At 40.1% G+C, this 19,156-nt stretch overlaps 1 protein-coding gene across 3 annotated transcripts in view; it reads right to left on the reverse strand.

Annotated features, from left to right (window-relative positions):
- RAPGEF5 (Rap guanine nucleotide exchange factor 5) overlaps positions 1-19,156 on the reverse strand; it is a 90,282-nt gene that overhangs the window by 6,000 nt on the left and 65,126 nt on the right. For all 3 annotated transcript variants that reach the window (XM_083855141.1, XM_083855140.1, XM_083855142.1), the window contains 7 exons: positions 18,206-18,303; positions 16,329-16,451; positions 14,828-15,006; positions 11,481-11,571; positions 8,846-8,896; positions 7,669-7,756; positions 4,282-4,346 (listed from right to left, as the gene is read on the reverse strand). In XM_083855141.1, coding sequence (XP_083711267.1) covers positions 4,282-4,346; positions 7,669-7,756; positions 8,846-8,896; positions 11,481-11,571; positions 14,828-15,006; positions 16,329-16,451; positions 18,206-18,303 — 695 coding nt within the window. The remainder of the gene's footprint in view (positions 1-4,281; positions 4,347-7,668; positions 7,757-8,845; positions 8,897-11,480; positions 11,572-14,827; positions 15,007-16,328; positions 16,452-18,205; positions 18,304-19,156) is intronic.

Consider the following 19,156-nt stretch of genomic DNA (forward strand, 5'->3'; position numbering starts at 1 on the left):
AAGAATCTCTTTGTGCAACATTTAAAGCAGAATCCCAAATCCTCTGGCTTTAGTACCCTAATTACACATTTGTCTCTGGTTTCAATTCTCTGGGATCCAAAAGTAATGTGGAAAAGTCAGCCAATGTATCTGCAGAGCAAATGCTATCTTCTGACTGCCGGAACAGGTGCTCGCATACTCATTAGTGTGATGAGTAATGCACATTTCTTGTGGCTTTTCAGCCTACCAGCTACCCAGGATCATTAGCATTCCTTTTACTGAGGACAGCAGAGCCTCAGGCTTGGAGTTGCACAGATATTTAGGGGTGTGGGTTGAGAACCCAGAGCTGCACATACAGTCCTTACAGCTGAAGGCTCGAGGTAAGAAGGTGTTATTGAAAATGGTAATGGCCATTGACCTGTAATAGAGATTGCTGGAGTGTGGCTAAGACATGTCATTGCTAAGACATAGCTAATGGCTGGAGAGAAAAACCTGAAGAAGTCACATTTCAGTGAAGCAGCTAAGAAAATACCATGGAAATACCTTGAGATGTGACCGTGTAAGACTATATTTTCATTAATTCCTTCAGATTTAGTTGAAGAAGTAGGTATGATACTAAATATTGATCTAACACTGCAATAGGCTAGACTTTATCCATATTGAAGTTAAATAAACCACTGCAACCCCTTCACCTTTGCTAAAGCTAGGTAACATTCCTGAGACAAAAGATCACTTATTTTTCTTCTCTTTGCAAACTTCCTTCTTTACATTTTGAATTAACTTTGTATCCACTGCTATAATTTCATGTCAAATCAAATTCAGTCATGGTAGGATTGCTGAGTTCTAAGAATATAAAAGAAGCAGGGATTATAGGAAGAAAGAAGATCTTTTATTAAAAAAAACTAATATAGTTGGAAAAAATAATGGTTCAGACTGACAAGTCCTCCTTTAGGTGAGATGTTTAATGCAGAAATGATACTTCAGTATTTCAAAATAGTGATCCAAATGAAGACACAAGAAACTATCTTTGCTTTGAAATTCATAAGTGGAAATTCTAGTCATTTATGACAGTGAGTAAGTTCCTTCCCCAAAGCAGTAATCTGCTATGGTAGAATAATTCTTTTCTTCTTTTTCTGCAACAGCAAATTTGCAGGTGAGGTTCAGTGGCTTGATCCAAATCAACCAGGAGTCAATGTCAATCCTAATTTTTCTCTTCAAAGGCCAGAAAGTGCTCAGCACTTCAGTGTTCAGTACAGAACAGCAAGGAGGACATTTTTCTTCGGGACAAAGCCCTTATAATTAGAAAAGAAACATGGACTGATGAATACGTGATCATGTGTAATGTGTCTTGTGAGTTCATGGCCACTGACTAAATCCCTTAACGTCCAACTGAGCCAGGGTAATACCAGTGTGCAGCCTGAGTTTCCACTGCACTGATATTTAAATCTCTCCTAAGCCCCCACTTCCTAAGCTTGCACTATTGCCTGCATTCATATGTACAGGGCTGCATGAGACAGCATGTTTCTGAGAGCGTGATGTGAATGATAATTTGGAGGAAGTGTCAATCTCAACAACCCTCACCCCACAACCATCACCTCAGCCTCTCCCCCCACTGCCATTTAAAATGCCCATTATCCATTTGAATGGAAAAGGTGAGATCCTGGCTCACTAAAGTCAATTAGCAAAGCTCCCACTGCCTCTGGGGACACAATGGAGACAGAAAGGAAAAGGATTCTTACCCAGGAGCCCAGCTTGTATACTTTAAACGTACACACGATTACACAACAAACAAACACATGAACACAGCCTGCTAAGACTGGACAAGAATTAGATCCTACATATTCAGTAAATAAATATATGGGCCAGTGGGGGGATTTTAATAACAATCACGGAGCATCAAGGGCTAGTTTAATTTACATGTTAATTGGATGCACTTGCAAGAGGCAATGAAGAAGAACATGCTAATGACTTTTATGAAAACACCTAAAGGTCAAACAGTTAATGGAGTTGGGACAAGAAAAACCTTTCATTAAATGCAAATCAGTATTCTTGTAAACTCTGCAACAAGAAAAGCTACAGAAATCAAATAGAAAACACGAATAAAAGGAGCTCAGGTTCAAAAGTCAGAGTCTACATCTGCTTGCAAGTTGAAAGACAACATATATTATGATAGAACGTGAAAATAAGTTCAACATCTGGTTCATGAATAACTCCGTGGCTGTGGGTTCATTCCCAAACAAGTGTAAACACATGGAGAAAACAGTTGGGCACAATTCACCAACGACAGCCATCTGGACTAACAGTCCCACGGTACACCTGGACAATTGCAAAGAACATTTTGATTCCTTGATCAAACACTACAGGCCAACAACAAAAAATCCAAGCTTCTCTACTCCACCACTGTTCAGATATATACACTTTGGCTTCCAGCACCACAGAATCACAGAATAAGCAGAGCTGGAAAAAAATCCACAAGGATCATTGAGTCTAATTCCTGGCCTTGCACAGCACCATTCCCAAGAGTCACATCGTTGTACAAACTCTTCTTGAACTCAAGCTCAGTCTTGGTGCTGTGTCTATTTCCCTGTGGAAGCCTGTCCCAGTGCCCAAACACCCTCTGGGTGAAGAATCTTTCCCTGATATCCAACCTAAACCTCCCCTGACTCAACTTCAACCCATTCCCTTGGGTCCTGCCACTGGTCACCACAGAGAAGAGATCACTGCCCGCCTCTCCTCTTCTCCACATGAGGAAGTTATAACTGCAATGAGCTCTTCTCTAGGTTGAACAGACCAAGTGACCTCATAAAAATGTTATCAAAGAAAATCCCCCAAATCAAACAAAACCAACCAACCAAAAAAAACAACAAAAACCAAGCAAACTGTTGGGAAAGACTGGACAGGAAGGACTTATGAATTTGACTGCATGATAAAAAATACTGCAGATACAAAACCTGTAAGTGAAATAGAAATGGAAGCCAGTTTTGAGATGTAAGCCTGGCAGGCAGGAAGACGGTGATTAAGCTGACAAAAGGACAAGAATGTTGCCTTTCCACCTTGGCAAAAGACATCCAGGAACAAATGCATAAGAAAGAAGTCTATAGAGAGTAAAATGACATGGTAATGCAGTCGTTCTTATAGGCTGCATGCAAAGTTTGTAGGTTTTGTACCTCACACTGGTTGGTCAATGTGAATTAGAATATTCAACAGAAAAAAGGATATATTGTATTGTCACAAGAGGATCGCTCTCTTGTCTTGTCCACTCTTCCCCTCTCTTGCCCTCTTATCTTCTCCTGTCCTCTCTCACCCTCTTATCCCCTCTTCTCCACCCTTTTCCTCTCTTGCCTTGTCCTCTCCTCCCCACTCTTGTCCACTCATCTCCTCTCTTCTCTCTCACCTCCCTTGCTCCTGCTTTCTCCCCACGTTTTTCCCCTGCTCCTGCCCTGTTTTTACCCCATAGCTCTCTTCTATCTCTCTCTCTCCACATTCTCTCTCTAGGGCTTTGCTTCAGCCGAGGCTGGTGGCTGGAAGCAGGCCCGCTTTACCCACGACCCTTGTAATAATAAAGCCACGTGTTTCTAGAGCATCTCAGGTGTGCAGAGTTCCTTGTCCCAGCCATCCACGGAGAAAAATCCCTACAGCAAACCACCAAAAACCAACACAAATTAGGCAACTCAAACCTCTCTCAGTAATACCATGCCAGAGTAGATATCATATGATGCCTAGAGTGAATGAGGCCAAAAATACATCATCGAATGCCCTTATGCGTAAAAGTTGTAATAGTGATGTTTACTGTCAGCTTAATTTGTATTTCAGCCATTATTTTCTCCCTCATTTAACACAGATCAAAAAGTTTCATTTAAGATCCCTAAAATTACAATACCACTGACAGGTGATAAACTAGAGGAATCTTTCCTTAAGTGATAAACCAGAGAAACATTGAGGAAAAAAAGAGAAAGGAAACATAATTCAGAGAAAGCTGAAGCAGGAGAATTTAAATCATAAGAAGGGGATTGATCTCACCGGGTATAAAAGAAGAGTGGACTGCGTAGCAGTGATGATGGCCATTATTGGTTTAGCCATTTTACACAGAAGTAGAGGAGGAAGGAATGAGAAGACAGAGGAGCAGAGGAAAGGGCAGGGGAAATAGACTTGGCTGTTTCATCCTGCTTGCTCTTTTTTACCCCTCTTTATTTCTTCCTGGTTCAGCCAGAAGAAAACCTTACAGTCTTACAAGATAAGAAAAGCAAAGGGAAGAAGAGAACATGAATGTTTTGAAAAACAGGAAGGACAAAATTAGCTTACCAGCTTTTCAAAATTAACAAGGTTATCCAGAAACGTTTTATTTCCTTCATGGATGAATGTTACATCTGGAAAAAAAAAAAAAAAAGAGAGAAAAAGACAATTACTATTCACAACCCCTTTTTAAATGCAAATAAAGAAAATTACTAAACAACAACAACAACAATAAAAAAAAAAAAAAATAAAAAAAATAAAAAAAGGAAAATATCCCATTGAGGACTGACACAATATCTTGTAACAGCAATACAAAAGCCTGGCCTAATGATAACATGCAGAGATTATTAGATAACAACAATATTTACACATTGTTAAGAAGAGTATTTTTTAGTGGGGGCAAGGACTTCTTATTAAACCTAATTTGTGCATCTGCTGGGATGCATGATATACAAAGGATGGCTGGGAGCAGGGGAGGGCATCCAGAGGAATGGCCCTGCATGGCATGTCTGCTCTCCACACCCTGCAGCACCAATCCAGATATTCTGCCCATAGCTGTGCCCAGGCTGGGACAGGTCTGTCCCTGAGCCCAGAGCTCCCTCCATTGGGGCAGAGCTACCAGATGCTGGAGCTGGCTCTGACACCCCTTCATCTCCCTCTGTGGGACAAACGACTGTGAAGTCCTCCCCAAAGACAAGGGCTACAGCAGTGGACAGCCAGAGAGGTTAAACACAAGACACCAAAGTGAAGTACAAAGCCTTGAAATAAGCATCATGGCTAGGGAAAAACACTCATGTGGTGGTGTTGGAGGGAATTTGCAAAGGCAACAAAAAGGTCAGAGGAAAAGGAAAAGGTCTATATTTGGCTCCAGGAAGAGAACTGAACACAGTGTAATGAACTGGAGGGAGGGAATATCAGGCAAAATAAATGTTGCCAAGTTAAGATTACAAATAAAACAGTAGCTCAAGGCCATTTTCTCTGTTTTTCTAATGCGTATTAGGTCAGAAGTGAGACCTGTCTTGGACATAAAGTACCAAGAATATGAATAGATTCCCTGTGGGAGTGGAAGCTTTGACTTCAATAGTGCACCCTCCAGGTTACTGAAAACACTGGCAAGAGCACCACAGCCATGCCCCCATCAGCTCTCTCCTGCATGTGAGGGTACCCAGGAGACCCATGAGGAGAAAATGCTAAAGGAATGAGATGGCACTCCAATGCCATTACTCCTTCAAAGTCACAGTGTATGCCAGTGGGAGAACGGCACACTGTAAATGGGACAATGGGACAAGCCTCCCTCTCAGCAGTGGGATCAGCCTCCAGCCCACCAGTCGAACTTTGCACCTCAGCATTTCTCCAGTCCTCACCACTAGGACTCCCTCTGATACCCACACGGACCCCCATGGTTTTGGGGGATTTCATGAGTGGAATCCTGCAGAGAAGCTTTGTCACACCCCCCCCCGTCCCGTCCCCCCCGTCCCCCCCCCCCCCCCCCCCCCCCCGTCCCCCATCCACCTCCACCTTCACCCTCCCTCAAAACAGCCAACCTGATTTATTTCCTTGGGTTTCAAAGGCTCACTCTGTGCCTGAGGGGCATTTTGTAATTGCTTGGAATTGAAATGCTAAACGGCTTCAAATGCTGCTGGAAACCCGGGGCTGGGACTCTTGTGGGGGTGATGGAGAGCTCCTGTGCCCCTAGGGTGGCTGAGCTGGGACATGCAGAAAGCACAGCACATGCTACCAAAACCTCCAGCACCTCTCCTACCCCTGGGCTGCATCCTGAAAAGCAGAAGGAAAGGAGGGAGCATGACCCTCTGCTGGGCTGCTTTAGGGCACCCAGGAAAAGTGACACAGAAAGGACACGACTTCAGGACACAGGCAGTACTGGTGTCTATGTCACTGCAGTTAAAAACTGTCCATCACTCCTAATGAAAAACCTATACTGGAAGCAGAAATTTCCACACAGCTTTTTAAGTCATTGACAGCAATGTGTATATCTCTGAGGGCAGAAGGAACAGAAATTTGCTTTGCAGCCAACAACTAAGAGTCTAGATAAATTCAGTGGAGCAGAAAATTGCATCTGAACTAGGTTATAAGGGTATATCACAGTATTTTATTACACATTTGAAAAATCTGCCTGATTTTCAAAAGCTGTGTCTGTGTGCTGTGAGAGCTCTGCATTTAAATTTAATTAACTTTTAAAAGGACACTCTGAAGTTATTTTTCATAATTTAAGATTTTTCATTTTTTTAATTGAAACTACTTTTGTTCCTATTGTGATGAAATACAGCAATTTGCTGAGTTATTAATGATTTCTATGTTACCCATTCCTATTTTACTGGTCTTGGAAATTACTTTAATACAAATATGCTTGATATGGAATAAATTCCATTGCACTGTGCAATACTTTGGGAATTACAAACCTTGGCAACATCGCCTTATGGACCACTTTATTGAAGGACATTACTGCATTAATTTCAACATCTTCTTGCTATCTTCCATACAAATTGGAGATACAAAATGCTGTCTAGCTGCATGTTCTTATACACCATACTGTAATGCTGTGCCAGTATTATTGCTACAGATGACTTATATGTTTGCTGTCTTTGTTCGCAGGCAAGACATACTCCAGAACACTTAAAAAATATTGATTTTGAAGCCTTGATAATTGTATCCATCTGAATTAATGCAAACTCCTTTGATGTGTGCAAAGAGAGGAAGTGTGTGGTGGCTCCCAAACTGTCACCAACTGATCTGGAGAACTGCCTTTAACCTACTGCAGCAGCAGTAGGTTGGAATAAACAGCCTAAAGAGAACACTTTAGGAATACAGGAATAAACAAATGAATTTGCCATGTTCAAAGACTAGGCAATTAATAATTAATGACTCCAAGACAATGGAATATTTGAAATACTTGCCACTTAATTAACTGCCCAGTTCATTGCATTAGCAAGTAGTTGTACTTTATTTTAAGACATTAAAAAAACACCAGATTTTAGATAGAAGGATTTTATTTTTCGGACCTATAAGAAACTTGGAAATCCCCTCCTCTCAGGACAGACAGGGCAGGTTTTGTTTCCAGGGTAGCACCAGGGCTGGTTCATCCCAGCAAAGCAGGGAGGCATCTCCCTACAGACACCTCAGAGCAGCAGTGTGACCAAGTCCCTGACCTATTGGTTCAGGGACTTGCAGGGTCACACTTCTCCACTGAAGAGGATGTGGCCAAAGCAAAACCACACAGCTCTATCCACACTTGACAGGACAGCATGAAGTTTAAAGACCTGTGTGAAAATTGGCATTTTCCTCCGCCTTAAAAGGAAGTTGTTTATCATCCAGAGCAAGTGCTATCTTGTCAATACCACTAAATTTGTCACATACTCATCTTAAGAGCATCTGAAGGAAAAATCACCTTACACTTATTTTAATTAACAGTGAAGAGCAGCCAAGCTTTAACATTACCTTTCAGAAGTAAGGGCATGAAGGGGATTTTCGGAGATTTCATTTTCTTGAATGCATCTCTGTAAGCTTTGTGATTCAGAGAAGGATCCTACAAAACCATTTGAGTAATAGACAGAAAAATCAATAGGCTATAAAAAGAGCAATTCTAAATCCATTACAGGCTTATGATCTGAACATGATTTAGATATAAAAGGTTTCTTTGGGATGCAAGGTAGCTCAAGGTTTTCTAAGCTAGCTGACATGCTAAACTGAACAGGAAACATAAACAGTGAAAGGAACAAAAGCAATTATGTTCCTCTAGATGAAGCAGCGCTAAATTGAGAGGAAGCTGCAGAATAGATTCACTTGGACTACTCTGTAATTTCCCCACAAATTTCTATTAGCAAAATCTCTTACTATATAGCACAAAATGTATCCCCAAATGTATTGCTGATTAATTTCTTCTTAAAAAAACCAAAACCAACATCAGCAAACAGCAACAACAAATCGCAACAAAAACTGCTTTAAGATCCATGGAACATGCTGGAGACTTTCAAAGAAAATAAGGGAGTATGTTTCAGAGGCACTGTGTAGGCAATTCAAAAAGTCATCTCAATTTCCAGTGTAAACATTTTGTACACTAGCTCACACAGAATCTTTCAAACACATTCATTTATAAAGAACTCCAAGTACAGAAGCATTACAGCCAATAAAGGCTGGATCTCCTGTTCCCTGTGCCAGGCAGTGATCTTACCACGCATCCACTTCCATGACAGCCAGAGGAAAAGTTTGTTTATTCTGCTTTGATAATGCTGACAAAGACCCTCAAAGCCTCAGATTTTGACATCTGTTTTTTAAACTTGAGCTGGTCTCTTTTTCTCCTGATGTGCAGCATGTAACATCAGATGAAGGCTGATAAGCTACCAGGGCAAAAGAACAGCTCCCAAATTGATGCTGGTGAACTGATACCACATTTGCCTCTCTCTTCCCTCCCTACCCCTGTCAGGAACAGAGCCTCTTTCCTTTTCATGTTTGCAGACCACCTTGGAGCTCTGGAGAGCCACGTGGCCTTCAGCAAATCATGGAACTGACATGACAAGTCCAGCTCCAGACAATAACAGGCAGACTCCAAATAAATTAGGAAGAAGGAAGGCAGGTGAAGCTAGCAATGTTCTTCTGCTGTCAACACCATACTTACCGTCAAACTTTCAAGTTCAGTGAAAAGTTTCTTGAACTTCCCAGGAATTTTCTGAAGTGTGGAAAACAGAGAGGGAAAGAAAAACAGTAAGAGAGAGAATTTGATTCAGAAAAATGATGAAGCATTTTTTCCATGAGACTGCTCTGAGTCAGGTGCCTGCTGAAAGCACCTGACATACACTTAACCCCAGCTCCTCAGCTCCCAGAGCCATAACTACAGACCATGTTCAGTGCAATGTCAGCAAGGCACTGGGCCCTGCAGCCTCATCTTGGGGACCTGCATCCTTTTATGGAAACTGTTTGTTTGCTAGCAGCTGGTTTTATTTTCTTTCCCAGCTTCTGTGACTAAATATCCATATCAAGCCAGAAGCAATAACACAGACTGAGAATTCAGAAACTGATCAAATCCATGTTAAATCATTTGTTGTAATCAGTCTTCCCCCAGAACACGGGTTCTTGCCAGTGCTGATCAGGGTTAACACTGGCACATATTGGTGCCAAAGTGAGACATTTCCTTAATAAACTGACTACTCTGTCTCTGGTATCTGATCCTAATCCCACAGAGAGGTGCATAAAACACTTTCAAAGGGAGCCCAGGCACAAAATACTGTCTTGCCCCTTATGCCAACACCTGCTCTACTCCACAAGCATCCACTTTCTTTGTCTCTAAGGTGCTTTAATGGATTCACATTACTACACTCAAAGCCATTGTTTTGCAATTTAAATTTTCATGCTGATATTTCAGACTTGAAGAATGGTGTGTTTGGACCTTAAAGCCTGACTATTTTTTCCAGCTATAGTAATTAGTCTAGTAAAAGAGATCCCTTCTAAGTACAAATCTTGTCTTGTCTTTGTCCTTAGATCCTGACAGCCACAGTGACACTACCAAGAGAAAAGAGACTTAGGACAATTAGATTAAATGGATGTGTACAATTAAAATGCTAAAATGATTGAACATGGGACTACAATTGCATGGTTTTTTCTGTCTTCAATCAGGGAAAGTGAGGTTCATTAAAACACTAGATACTGTAGGAAAAAAAAAGTAGAATATGCTTGGAAGCATACTACTTGTTTAAGAAATCAAGTGCAGAGCCAATACGATTTAGTGTTTAAATGGCTGCTTAAATTTAGGTTGTTTCATTTACATGTGTAAGTAATTATAATTAATTTAAAAACATTGCTCTACTTTCTAGAAGTCACATTACTAATGCAAATAACCTTCTGCTTTTGAAACTTCCAGCGCAATGAAGTTTTACAAATATAAAAAAGGAAGGATGTGACTTGATAAATACTTTACACACAGAAACGTGACATATCTACAGCATACATATGCAGATGTGCTCTTTGTTCCGACAAGCAACATATTCTGCTCTTCCTGAGAGAAGTCCACCGGCAGCGCATGATCTCCAGAGGCCTCAGCACAGAGCACAGTTCTGTGTGTCTCTGTGCAGGAGAGATTTGTATCATTGCCTGTGAGATCATACTTAGTCTCTTCCACTCTCCTACCAAAGCCCAGAAAAATGGAAAGAAGGCAACTTAGGAAGAGGCCAGGGCAAAGGTTCCCCAGAGAGGTGTTTTAGAGATATCAGAGGCAAGGGGTTTCTGTACCATGGTCCTCAGGTATGTCGTTTTCTCTAGAACTTTTACTTTATCCCTTATTTAAGTCAGCTCTTCCTTGCCTATCTGAGTCCCTGCTATCAGACACTGTCCTTGTTTCTCTGTGTCAAAGCCTCAGACACACAAGTGATGTTTCCCCAGGCACAGTTTCAGCTAAGGGGGCAGACTTTGCTCTGGACAGTGTCAGACAGGTTTGTAAGTCTCTATGGCCCTTTGGTCTCAGCTGTTGGTGCTCAAGCATATCTCCAAGGCAGGAGACCACAGCCCTTCTGTGTCACTCTGTATCAGACTGATGTTTTTGGAGTACTGCCCCTCTGTGCTGCTATGGGCATGAAGGAGGAATAAGGCTTCAACCCATCCCGCTCAATTACTCCTTCCCCAATATTTGGTTCATGGGCAGACACAGTAAACTCACAGGTACTACAACTCAGTGACTCAATACGGATGCCACTTGGATGAAAACAAAAAATCCACAACAGAATAAATACAGATCCCAGTGGGACCCTCCCTTAAACACACTTGTGCTCTGTATAGCAACCAGTAGCTTTTAAAGCAAATAATCTCCATTCTCCAGTATGCTCCTTCTTCATGGCTCATTTCCTAACTTCGTTGTTCAAGATGAGCAGCTGCAAAAAAAAACTTGATGAAAGACAACTGGAGCAGGTTTATTTCTACTCTGTTGTTTTGGCTATTTAATTAAATCATTACATAGTAAGGTATTGCTTGTTTGAAGCCACCTTTGCAAGACTTTCTGTTCTGACATCTACTGAAAATGCTAGAATAATTTGTTAGATCTCCATGCTTTGTTCTTATTTACAACTCTAGAAGGACATATTAAGGTTTCTTTTTTTAAATACCTGTGTATCTAAGGTTTCAGGTGATAAAGAATTTTCTCCACTAACAATCCCTCCATGTTTGATTTCAGCATGAAAAAACAATAATCAGAAAGAAAAGGTAATTCACAGCCTTTGTGTGAAATGGTTTTGACAGTGTCTGAAAGATATAAAGATGTGTCTTACCTCCCAGGTCTGAGACAGCCGGCTGACAGATGCAGTGTTGAGACCCATAACAATTGCAAAGAATGAATTCAGATTTCTTTGGGCTTTACAGCTGAGGAATAAAAATATGATTTTTTTTGTACTCAGAATCAGCGATAAATGGAATGCACACGTATCCTAGGTTACTGAGTCTCATTTCAACCCTCAGCACTAACATACAATCATCTTCCATATAATGAACTCATTAAATGTCCTCTCATAACCACCTGCAGTCTAGGTGATGGGGTCTCTAAGAAGTTTTTTAGAAAACGTTCTACTATCTCATCAGCCCTGTTGTTGGCAGGTTATTTTTTTTTCCCTTTGCTGTCAAAAGTAATTTTCCCTTTTCAATGTTCGAGTTACTCCCAACTGTCCTTTACCATACAGAATAATTCCTTGACCTCTCTTCTGTTGTATAATAAATATTTTCATCCTCTTTTCTGTAAATTGTACAACATAGGTTCCTTCAATTTTTCTTTGTGGTTGTGGTCTGCAAGCTGTTTTTCCATATTGTTATTATCCTTCACTGAACTATTTGTAATTTATTTTGACTCACATTTAACTTTTATTTCCTTCACTAGTTTCTCATGTAGTAAGACAGTGGGGAGAGAAGAAGAAATATAATTACTGCTCTACATTCTTATGCAAGCATAAAACAAACAGCAAATTATTTATTTGGAACAGCATCACATTTTGTCCTTTCTTTTAATTTGTCATCTATTATCACCCAAGGACCTCTGTCACAGTGCTGTTCTTTACAATCATGCATTTATTTCTTCAGCTGAGTATTAGCATTCTGTAGCTGAATTACTTGGCATCTATCTAAATTAAATCTTATCCTACTGTTGTTTGCACATGCCACTAGACTCCTTAGATAATTCTTTTTTTTTTTTTCCTATCTATTCTCCAATGCATTTGCAATCACTCATCATTTTTTATTGTCTGGAAATTTGGTTAGTATTCATTTTACATATGCCTATAAACCAGGTGCAGCTAGTACTGGTTCCAGTACAGATCCTGATGGAATTTGCTTGATATCTCTATTTTTTTGACATTTTACTGTATACAATCAGACCATGCTTATTTCTAGTCCATTTTCCAGTTCATTAGGAAACTTGAAATCCTGAAATACTGAGTCATTTTAAAACAAGAATGTTGCCCTGTTTCTCGCAGATTTTTGGAGACCATACAAATATATGAGCACATTTGTGTGTGAGAGTGTGAATCCTCTTTTAAGATAATTTTAAGTATGAATGAATCCACTGGCTTCACTGGGATTTATCATCAGGGAAAAGAACATGCCAAGGCCTTAGCCTGGAAAATGGCCAGAACTTGTTACAAGTTTTATAAAGCCTGCCCTTATCACTGTGTACTATCTTGAGACAGTGTATTTCTCACTTCACTTCAGCTGTCTTCAAGTTAATCCTAACTTTGTTGCTAGATTCCTTTTATCATTAAAGCCAGGCAGCTCCCAAAGGCAACTCATTCCAAAACAAGGAAGGTGTCCAACACAGCCTGCACAAGCTGTCTGTTGGGTGGGCCGCTCCTCACAGCAAGCTGTAGAGAGAAGGGAGGCCTCTCACAGTCAGCCACTGCTTGCTTGGGGAGCAAAAAGGCTGCTCCTGTAATCTCTTTGTTCTAACCTTACACTGACTTGTTTCTTTAACTCCCCAGGATATTAATTTCTAATAACATGCTAATTAATTTTCTTTATTGAACCACTTGTTTTCTCTTTTAGACTATTCATCAACAGAAGTGTATGGATTTGTTTTTCAAAATCTCTGTTTCTCTTCAGTGTACTGACACACTTGCATAAAATGCTTTTGTTTTCTTCAGGCATTCCTCAGCAGCACAGCACACAGATGATGTGCATGAAATCTGGTGCTTTCCTGACCAGAGGAAAATCACAGAGATTCCTGGCTGAATCTGTGAGCAGAGAACAGGGAGCAGCCAGAGCTGTTCATAGCTCCCTACATCTCTGCCTTAGTTATAAACAAAACAGGAGGGCTGTTTGGTTTGCCTCATGATGAGAGTCCTGTGCTTAACACACCATCCTTCCACCCTAATTGCTCCTCTGTCATCAGCTCTTCCAGAACTGATGAGATACAGTGGTGTGTTCATGTACAAAGCAGCTTTTATGATGAAAAAGTTCCTGTGAAAACTACACACTCACTTATTTCATCACCTACATTCCCCAGTCATGGGTGCTCCTGCAATACACTGGGAGAGCCTGTCTACTGACAACTTTATTTAGTCTCCATAACTTTGGCTTTTCACTTAGCAGAATGGAGTCAATAAAAATAGACAACACTTTAGTCTGGTAACAAATATATTCTTATTCATGTAGGACTAACAAAAAACCTTTCCTGGGATGCAAATTAATGCTACACTGGTACCAGCAAGGCACATAGAACCAACCACCTTTTGGCCACGGATAAGGCAGAAAATGAACAACATGTTACTGGATACCACACAACTTGCAAACTAAATCAGATCACATTTATGAGTTACACTAGATTAGATTAGAAGAATTAATTTCTCTAAAGGCACTGCTTCAGCAGAGAACAGTCCTTTCTATGTAAGTGCCTTGCAAATTAAATCAGCCCAGTCAATGAAGGGAACAATTTATACATTTTCCATGAGCATGCATATTCAAATATTGCAGAAGACCAACAAGTGGAGAGAGACGTGAGGAGGATGATTGCATATATTTAAATTGCTCTATTTCCTTGGTTACCAAGACAAAGAGTGATTACAGAGAAATCTCTGTGTATAGTATATATTTGTATTCTGTTGCAAGACACAGAATAAATGCCAGTACTATTTAGTAACAGTGAAAGAGTACACTGTCAAATCTAACATATGAAAAAGCCTACCCCTCCAATAAGTAAAACAATACTCCAGAGAGGATTGCATGGGGCAACAGCTTATTGCAGTATAAGGTTCTTCCCTAGAGGTACGACTTTCAAGTTTGTTGGAGTGTTTTGGCCTCTATCTAGTCTTGTGTGACTGTTTTGCTGCCAAAATATGGTCCTCAGGTTATCTCAGCTAAGAAGGAGCTATCTCTGGACCATCAGGGATGTTGCAGGTGACACTGCAGACACAGCAGATAAGCTGCCAGGGGAGATTTGAGCAGCACACAGTCCACCATGTCTAGTTTTGACCAGGCTCTGCTGGTTGTTATCTATGGAGTGTTTTATTTAGGTATGTTTACTACACTATCAAAACACAGGATGACAAATTAATTTCCTTTCCTTGCTTCTCCACCTACTTCCTACCAAACAAACCACATGAATTCAAGGATTTCTGTTGCAACACCAGTAACTTACTGGGCAGCAATCTTGATGAACTTTTTCACTAGCTGTACACGTTTGCAGAGCTGGCTACAGAGGAGTATCTCGGTGGCAACCCAAAGCTGGACCTCGTTGCATCTTTGAAGCAGAAGACTGAGATTCTCAGTGTTTTCAGCACTGCCCTGTCTGCTGAACGTGAAGTATATCAGCTCTTGCTGGAAGACATTGACAACATTATCAGGGATATAAAAACAATTTAAATATAAATGAACTATTAATTATTTAGAAGTATGTTTTTGAAACCAGGTCTGGTCACAAATGGTTATTTTTTTCATTATCCATGAGCCAATCATAAATGATTCAGGTTTGGCTTCACAAAATCCAGAGACGTAGAAAGCAGGTAGACTGGAAATCCTGCAAGATATGCTCTTCTTGTTAGAATTCCCAATGTTCTATTTCTGGCTATAGCCAAGTATAAGACATAAACAATCTATTTCTCTATTTCATCACTTCTGTTCCAGCATGAAAAACGAACCATATCAAACCACTGCAGAATTTGAAAAATTTCTATTCAAACTTGGTTTTTTATTAGCCAATTTTTAATCAATAGAGGTGTGGGTCTTGATTTCTGTAAAAAACAAAAAACCAAAAAACAAAAACAAAAACAAAAAAAACCCCCAAAAAACCCCCCCCAAAAAAAACAAACAAACAAACAAAAAACACAAAACAAAACAAAACAAAAAAACAAAAAACAAACAAACAAACAAACAAACAAAAAAAAAACACACGACCGAACTTGGTCAGTTTCAAATTTAAAGAGTCTAAACTGAATAAAAGAACCCAAAATGAAAGAAAAGGAAAGCATCTGGTGAAAAGCAAGGGAATTTCACATTCATTTTCTCAGAAAGCCAACATGCTTTTCAGTAAATGCTGTTTTCAAAAGAGAATTTCTACTGTTAACTGTGTGTTTTACTCAGCAACCCAAACCAGAACCTATCAAAGACATTGAAACAACCCAATGGGCCCTGAAGTGCACCATTATCTCATTTAATAAAGCCTGCTCAGTATTTTTCATCTCACTGAAGCCAAACAAGAACAGTAATGTGACCATCTGAACTGCAGAAACTGTGAATTCTTTTGTGGCTAAAGTGATATGCAAGACAGCTATTTGTAGAATCCCAAAATACTGAAACACTATCAAGTGCATAGGATATTTTGCATATGTAACACATTCACAGAGAGGGTTTTTAGAAAATAATTGTGGTCTTTTACTCTCTTGAGGCAAATCTCAATAAAACACATCAGGTATACAGGGAACGTATGAGATGCCTGAACACAGGAAAACCTCTGACAATTCTTTTCAGTCTCAAGGATTGCAGGATAACTCTTGGACCTGTCACCACTTCTGAGAGCTGCCAAATCATGCTGTCATGACAGTGAACCAAGCACCCAGGAATACCAATGCTCCAAAATGCATCACAATGGCACAGTGCTGCATGACAGTAATATACCTGAACGTGGATGTGGTGCTTCTTACCTCGTGAATTGCATTGAAGAGGCTCCAATCAAAGTTTGTTAGTTCTAAGGCAAGATCCCAGGTGTTAATTCCCAAAATCCTCACAGATCTTTGCTGCAATTCCTCATTTTCAGAAAATGGGTTCTAAATGAATAGACAACAGCAAAACAAATTCCTCAAGAAATGCCAAATGTTCTGCAATGAAACAGTTACTGGACTAAGGTACCAAACAGAGCTGAGCAGGTAATCTTCTCTAAGTGCACTCTGAGGGCTTTTTTCCCCACTAATCAAAATGAAGGAGCTATAACCTATTTAATAAATAGCTTAAAATGGGAAATGGGTCAATAGGATCAATGATTTGCTTTGGAGAGTGAGGCCTTCTCCCTCTCTCATTCTCTCTCCCTCTCCCAACCTTGAATATAAAACACAGGCCAAGCTGACAGCATAATGAAAATAAAATCCCTCAAACTATCAGAAAATAAAATCTAAATTAAGACATGAGTAAATTTTCTGACATAGAAGAATCCTTCTGAAAACACATTGGATTAAGAATAAATATAACTTGCCCTCCAGTCCACTTTTACAAATAACATAAATCCATACATTTTATGATTAATCTATCTCAAATGTAATCAACAAAGAGTAAAACACTGTGGGTTCTGATTCATAAAAGTTACTTAGTATGTTACAGTGGACTGCTGTGGTACTGCTGGTGTTTATGACCATTTTACATTTCCATTACTGGCTGGGATTTTCCAAGTTTTACATTTCTCCTGGCTTTTTAAACCTCATCAGTCTGAAACTTGGCACATGAACAATCTGCCAAGATGAAAAATTATTCTTACCAGTTAAGCTATTACTTTGGTGTTATATCTCTGACAGTTAGAGCAAGTTTTGCAATTTTCATTACGTAACTAATGAAACTAGGTTGGCTGTCACCTGTCTACACTGGAAATCTTCCCTTAATATTCACATTTTTAGAGATGGCTCAGACTCCAGAGATAATGAGGATGACAGATTACAATGATAGTGGCATGTCAGCTCTTTGGGTCACATTGATCCAATGAAATGTAAATAGACATTTCTCATCCTGAGGATAAATGCACAGATCCTAGAGGTCCTGACAACATGTAAAAGTCAGTTGTGATACAGCCTCTACTCTTTCCTGGAAACATCTGCATAATTAGCAAAAAACTATTGAAATAGCAAAGTGCCTGATTGTGCCTGCCTCACTGAGGTTTTGGGAAAGCATGGAGGGAGGGAGTTTGCTATCCTGGTTTCTGAAGACAGAGGGAAGGATGTGAGAGATCTGCTGCCTCTTGATCCCCTGACCATCCCAGCCCCAGTGAGAGGATGGAGACAGACAGGCAGAAGGAAGGGAGGAGGACACACCACCAGTGGTACACACCAGCTGACCATGGGGCTGCCACAACACAGGGGTCACACTGATGGGTCTTGTGGAACTCACACATCTATTTCCACATGTAGTAATTCCATGGAATTTGTCCACCGCTTTGTACAATTATGCATCAGCCAAAGTGCTACAGATGCACAAGGCGGGGTGGGGAGGAAAAAGTCACAAGAGCCCTGAATAATCCTCATCCCATCCATTCTGGTACAAACACAGGTCAGCTTTTCCAGGCTGATGTAGATTGAAAGATTTAAACTGCACAGAAGCTTTGTTTTATTTAAAATTGATGAACAAATTCCATTACTGTTCAGTCAAATAACTGCCGTTAATGAAAGATTTTTTTTAAGGAATAGAGCTGCTCAGTAAGCTTTACTGTGGAAGCAAAAAATAAATTCTGCATTGAAAAAGCCCTTTGGGAGGAATACTAAGGTTTTGATTTGGAGTTGGACAAACAAAAAAATGGGAAATATACAACATCAATCCTTACCAAAGAATCAGTCAGATCTTTTCGATATACAAACATACGACTGGATGACTCCAAAGATTTTGAGATAGCCAAATCATTTGGTTGTAGTTCATGTTTTTCTGTAAAAACAGAAAAAAAAAAACCATAGAAGTTTCAGAACAGGAGTAAAAGCTGTATATAAAAAGCTGAGAAATAGAGGTAAAATTGTATTTGTAAAGCCACATCAACTTCTTAGAAGGTAACTAAGCATCAAATTCAGTCTTTTTGAGGACTCATCATCTCCACCCTGCTCAGGCAAGAAAAAGGCAAGCTTTCTCTGATGCACTAGAGCACAAAAGCTTCCTGCTTCTGCTTTCAAACTGCACTTCACACAGAACAGCAAGAAGCCCTGCAATCATCAGTCTAGCCTCCTATGCCTTATAGAACATTTAATTTCAACCCAATGTATCTAGTATAAATGAAGTGATTTTTGTTAGAGCAGAGAGTCTCAGCCTCCAGAGACTGAGCTATTGTGTGTCACTGGAGACAAAACCAGGGGTGGAGATTAAATCAGTAGCCACAGCCATTCAACAGGAAAAGAAGTTTACAGGATACCAACATCATGAAATTCACCCCACAGAGCAGAGCGGAGTAGTCCTTTGTAGCGTAGTACTTACAGTAATTCTTGTAGACCTAGAGAAATTAATTTAGCAAATATCTGAATAAAAGAGCAGGTAGCAAAGAGAAAGGACTTTTTTCCCCTCCACTCCAGAGTACTGGTTCAGCTCTGCAGAATCTTAAATGAACTAGAGAAATGTGGGGGAAAAATACAGCAAAGCTCCAAACACAGCTTAAAAACTGCCCTGCAAAAACTGTCACTTCCTGCAGGCTCCAGTAATCCTCTGGAGACCTGAAACATGGCAGAGCCAAAATTACAACAAGCACACTGGCAGCAACCCTGGACTCTGAACTGCTCATAAGGAGTACGACCAG

Source organism: Zosterops lateralis, assembly GCF_965231275.1.
Source record: "Zosterops lateralis genome assembly, chromosome: 1".
NCBI classification, from domain to species: domain Eukaryota; kingdom Metazoa; phylum Chordata; class Aves; order Passeriformes; family Zosteropidae; genus Zosterops; species Zosterops lateralis.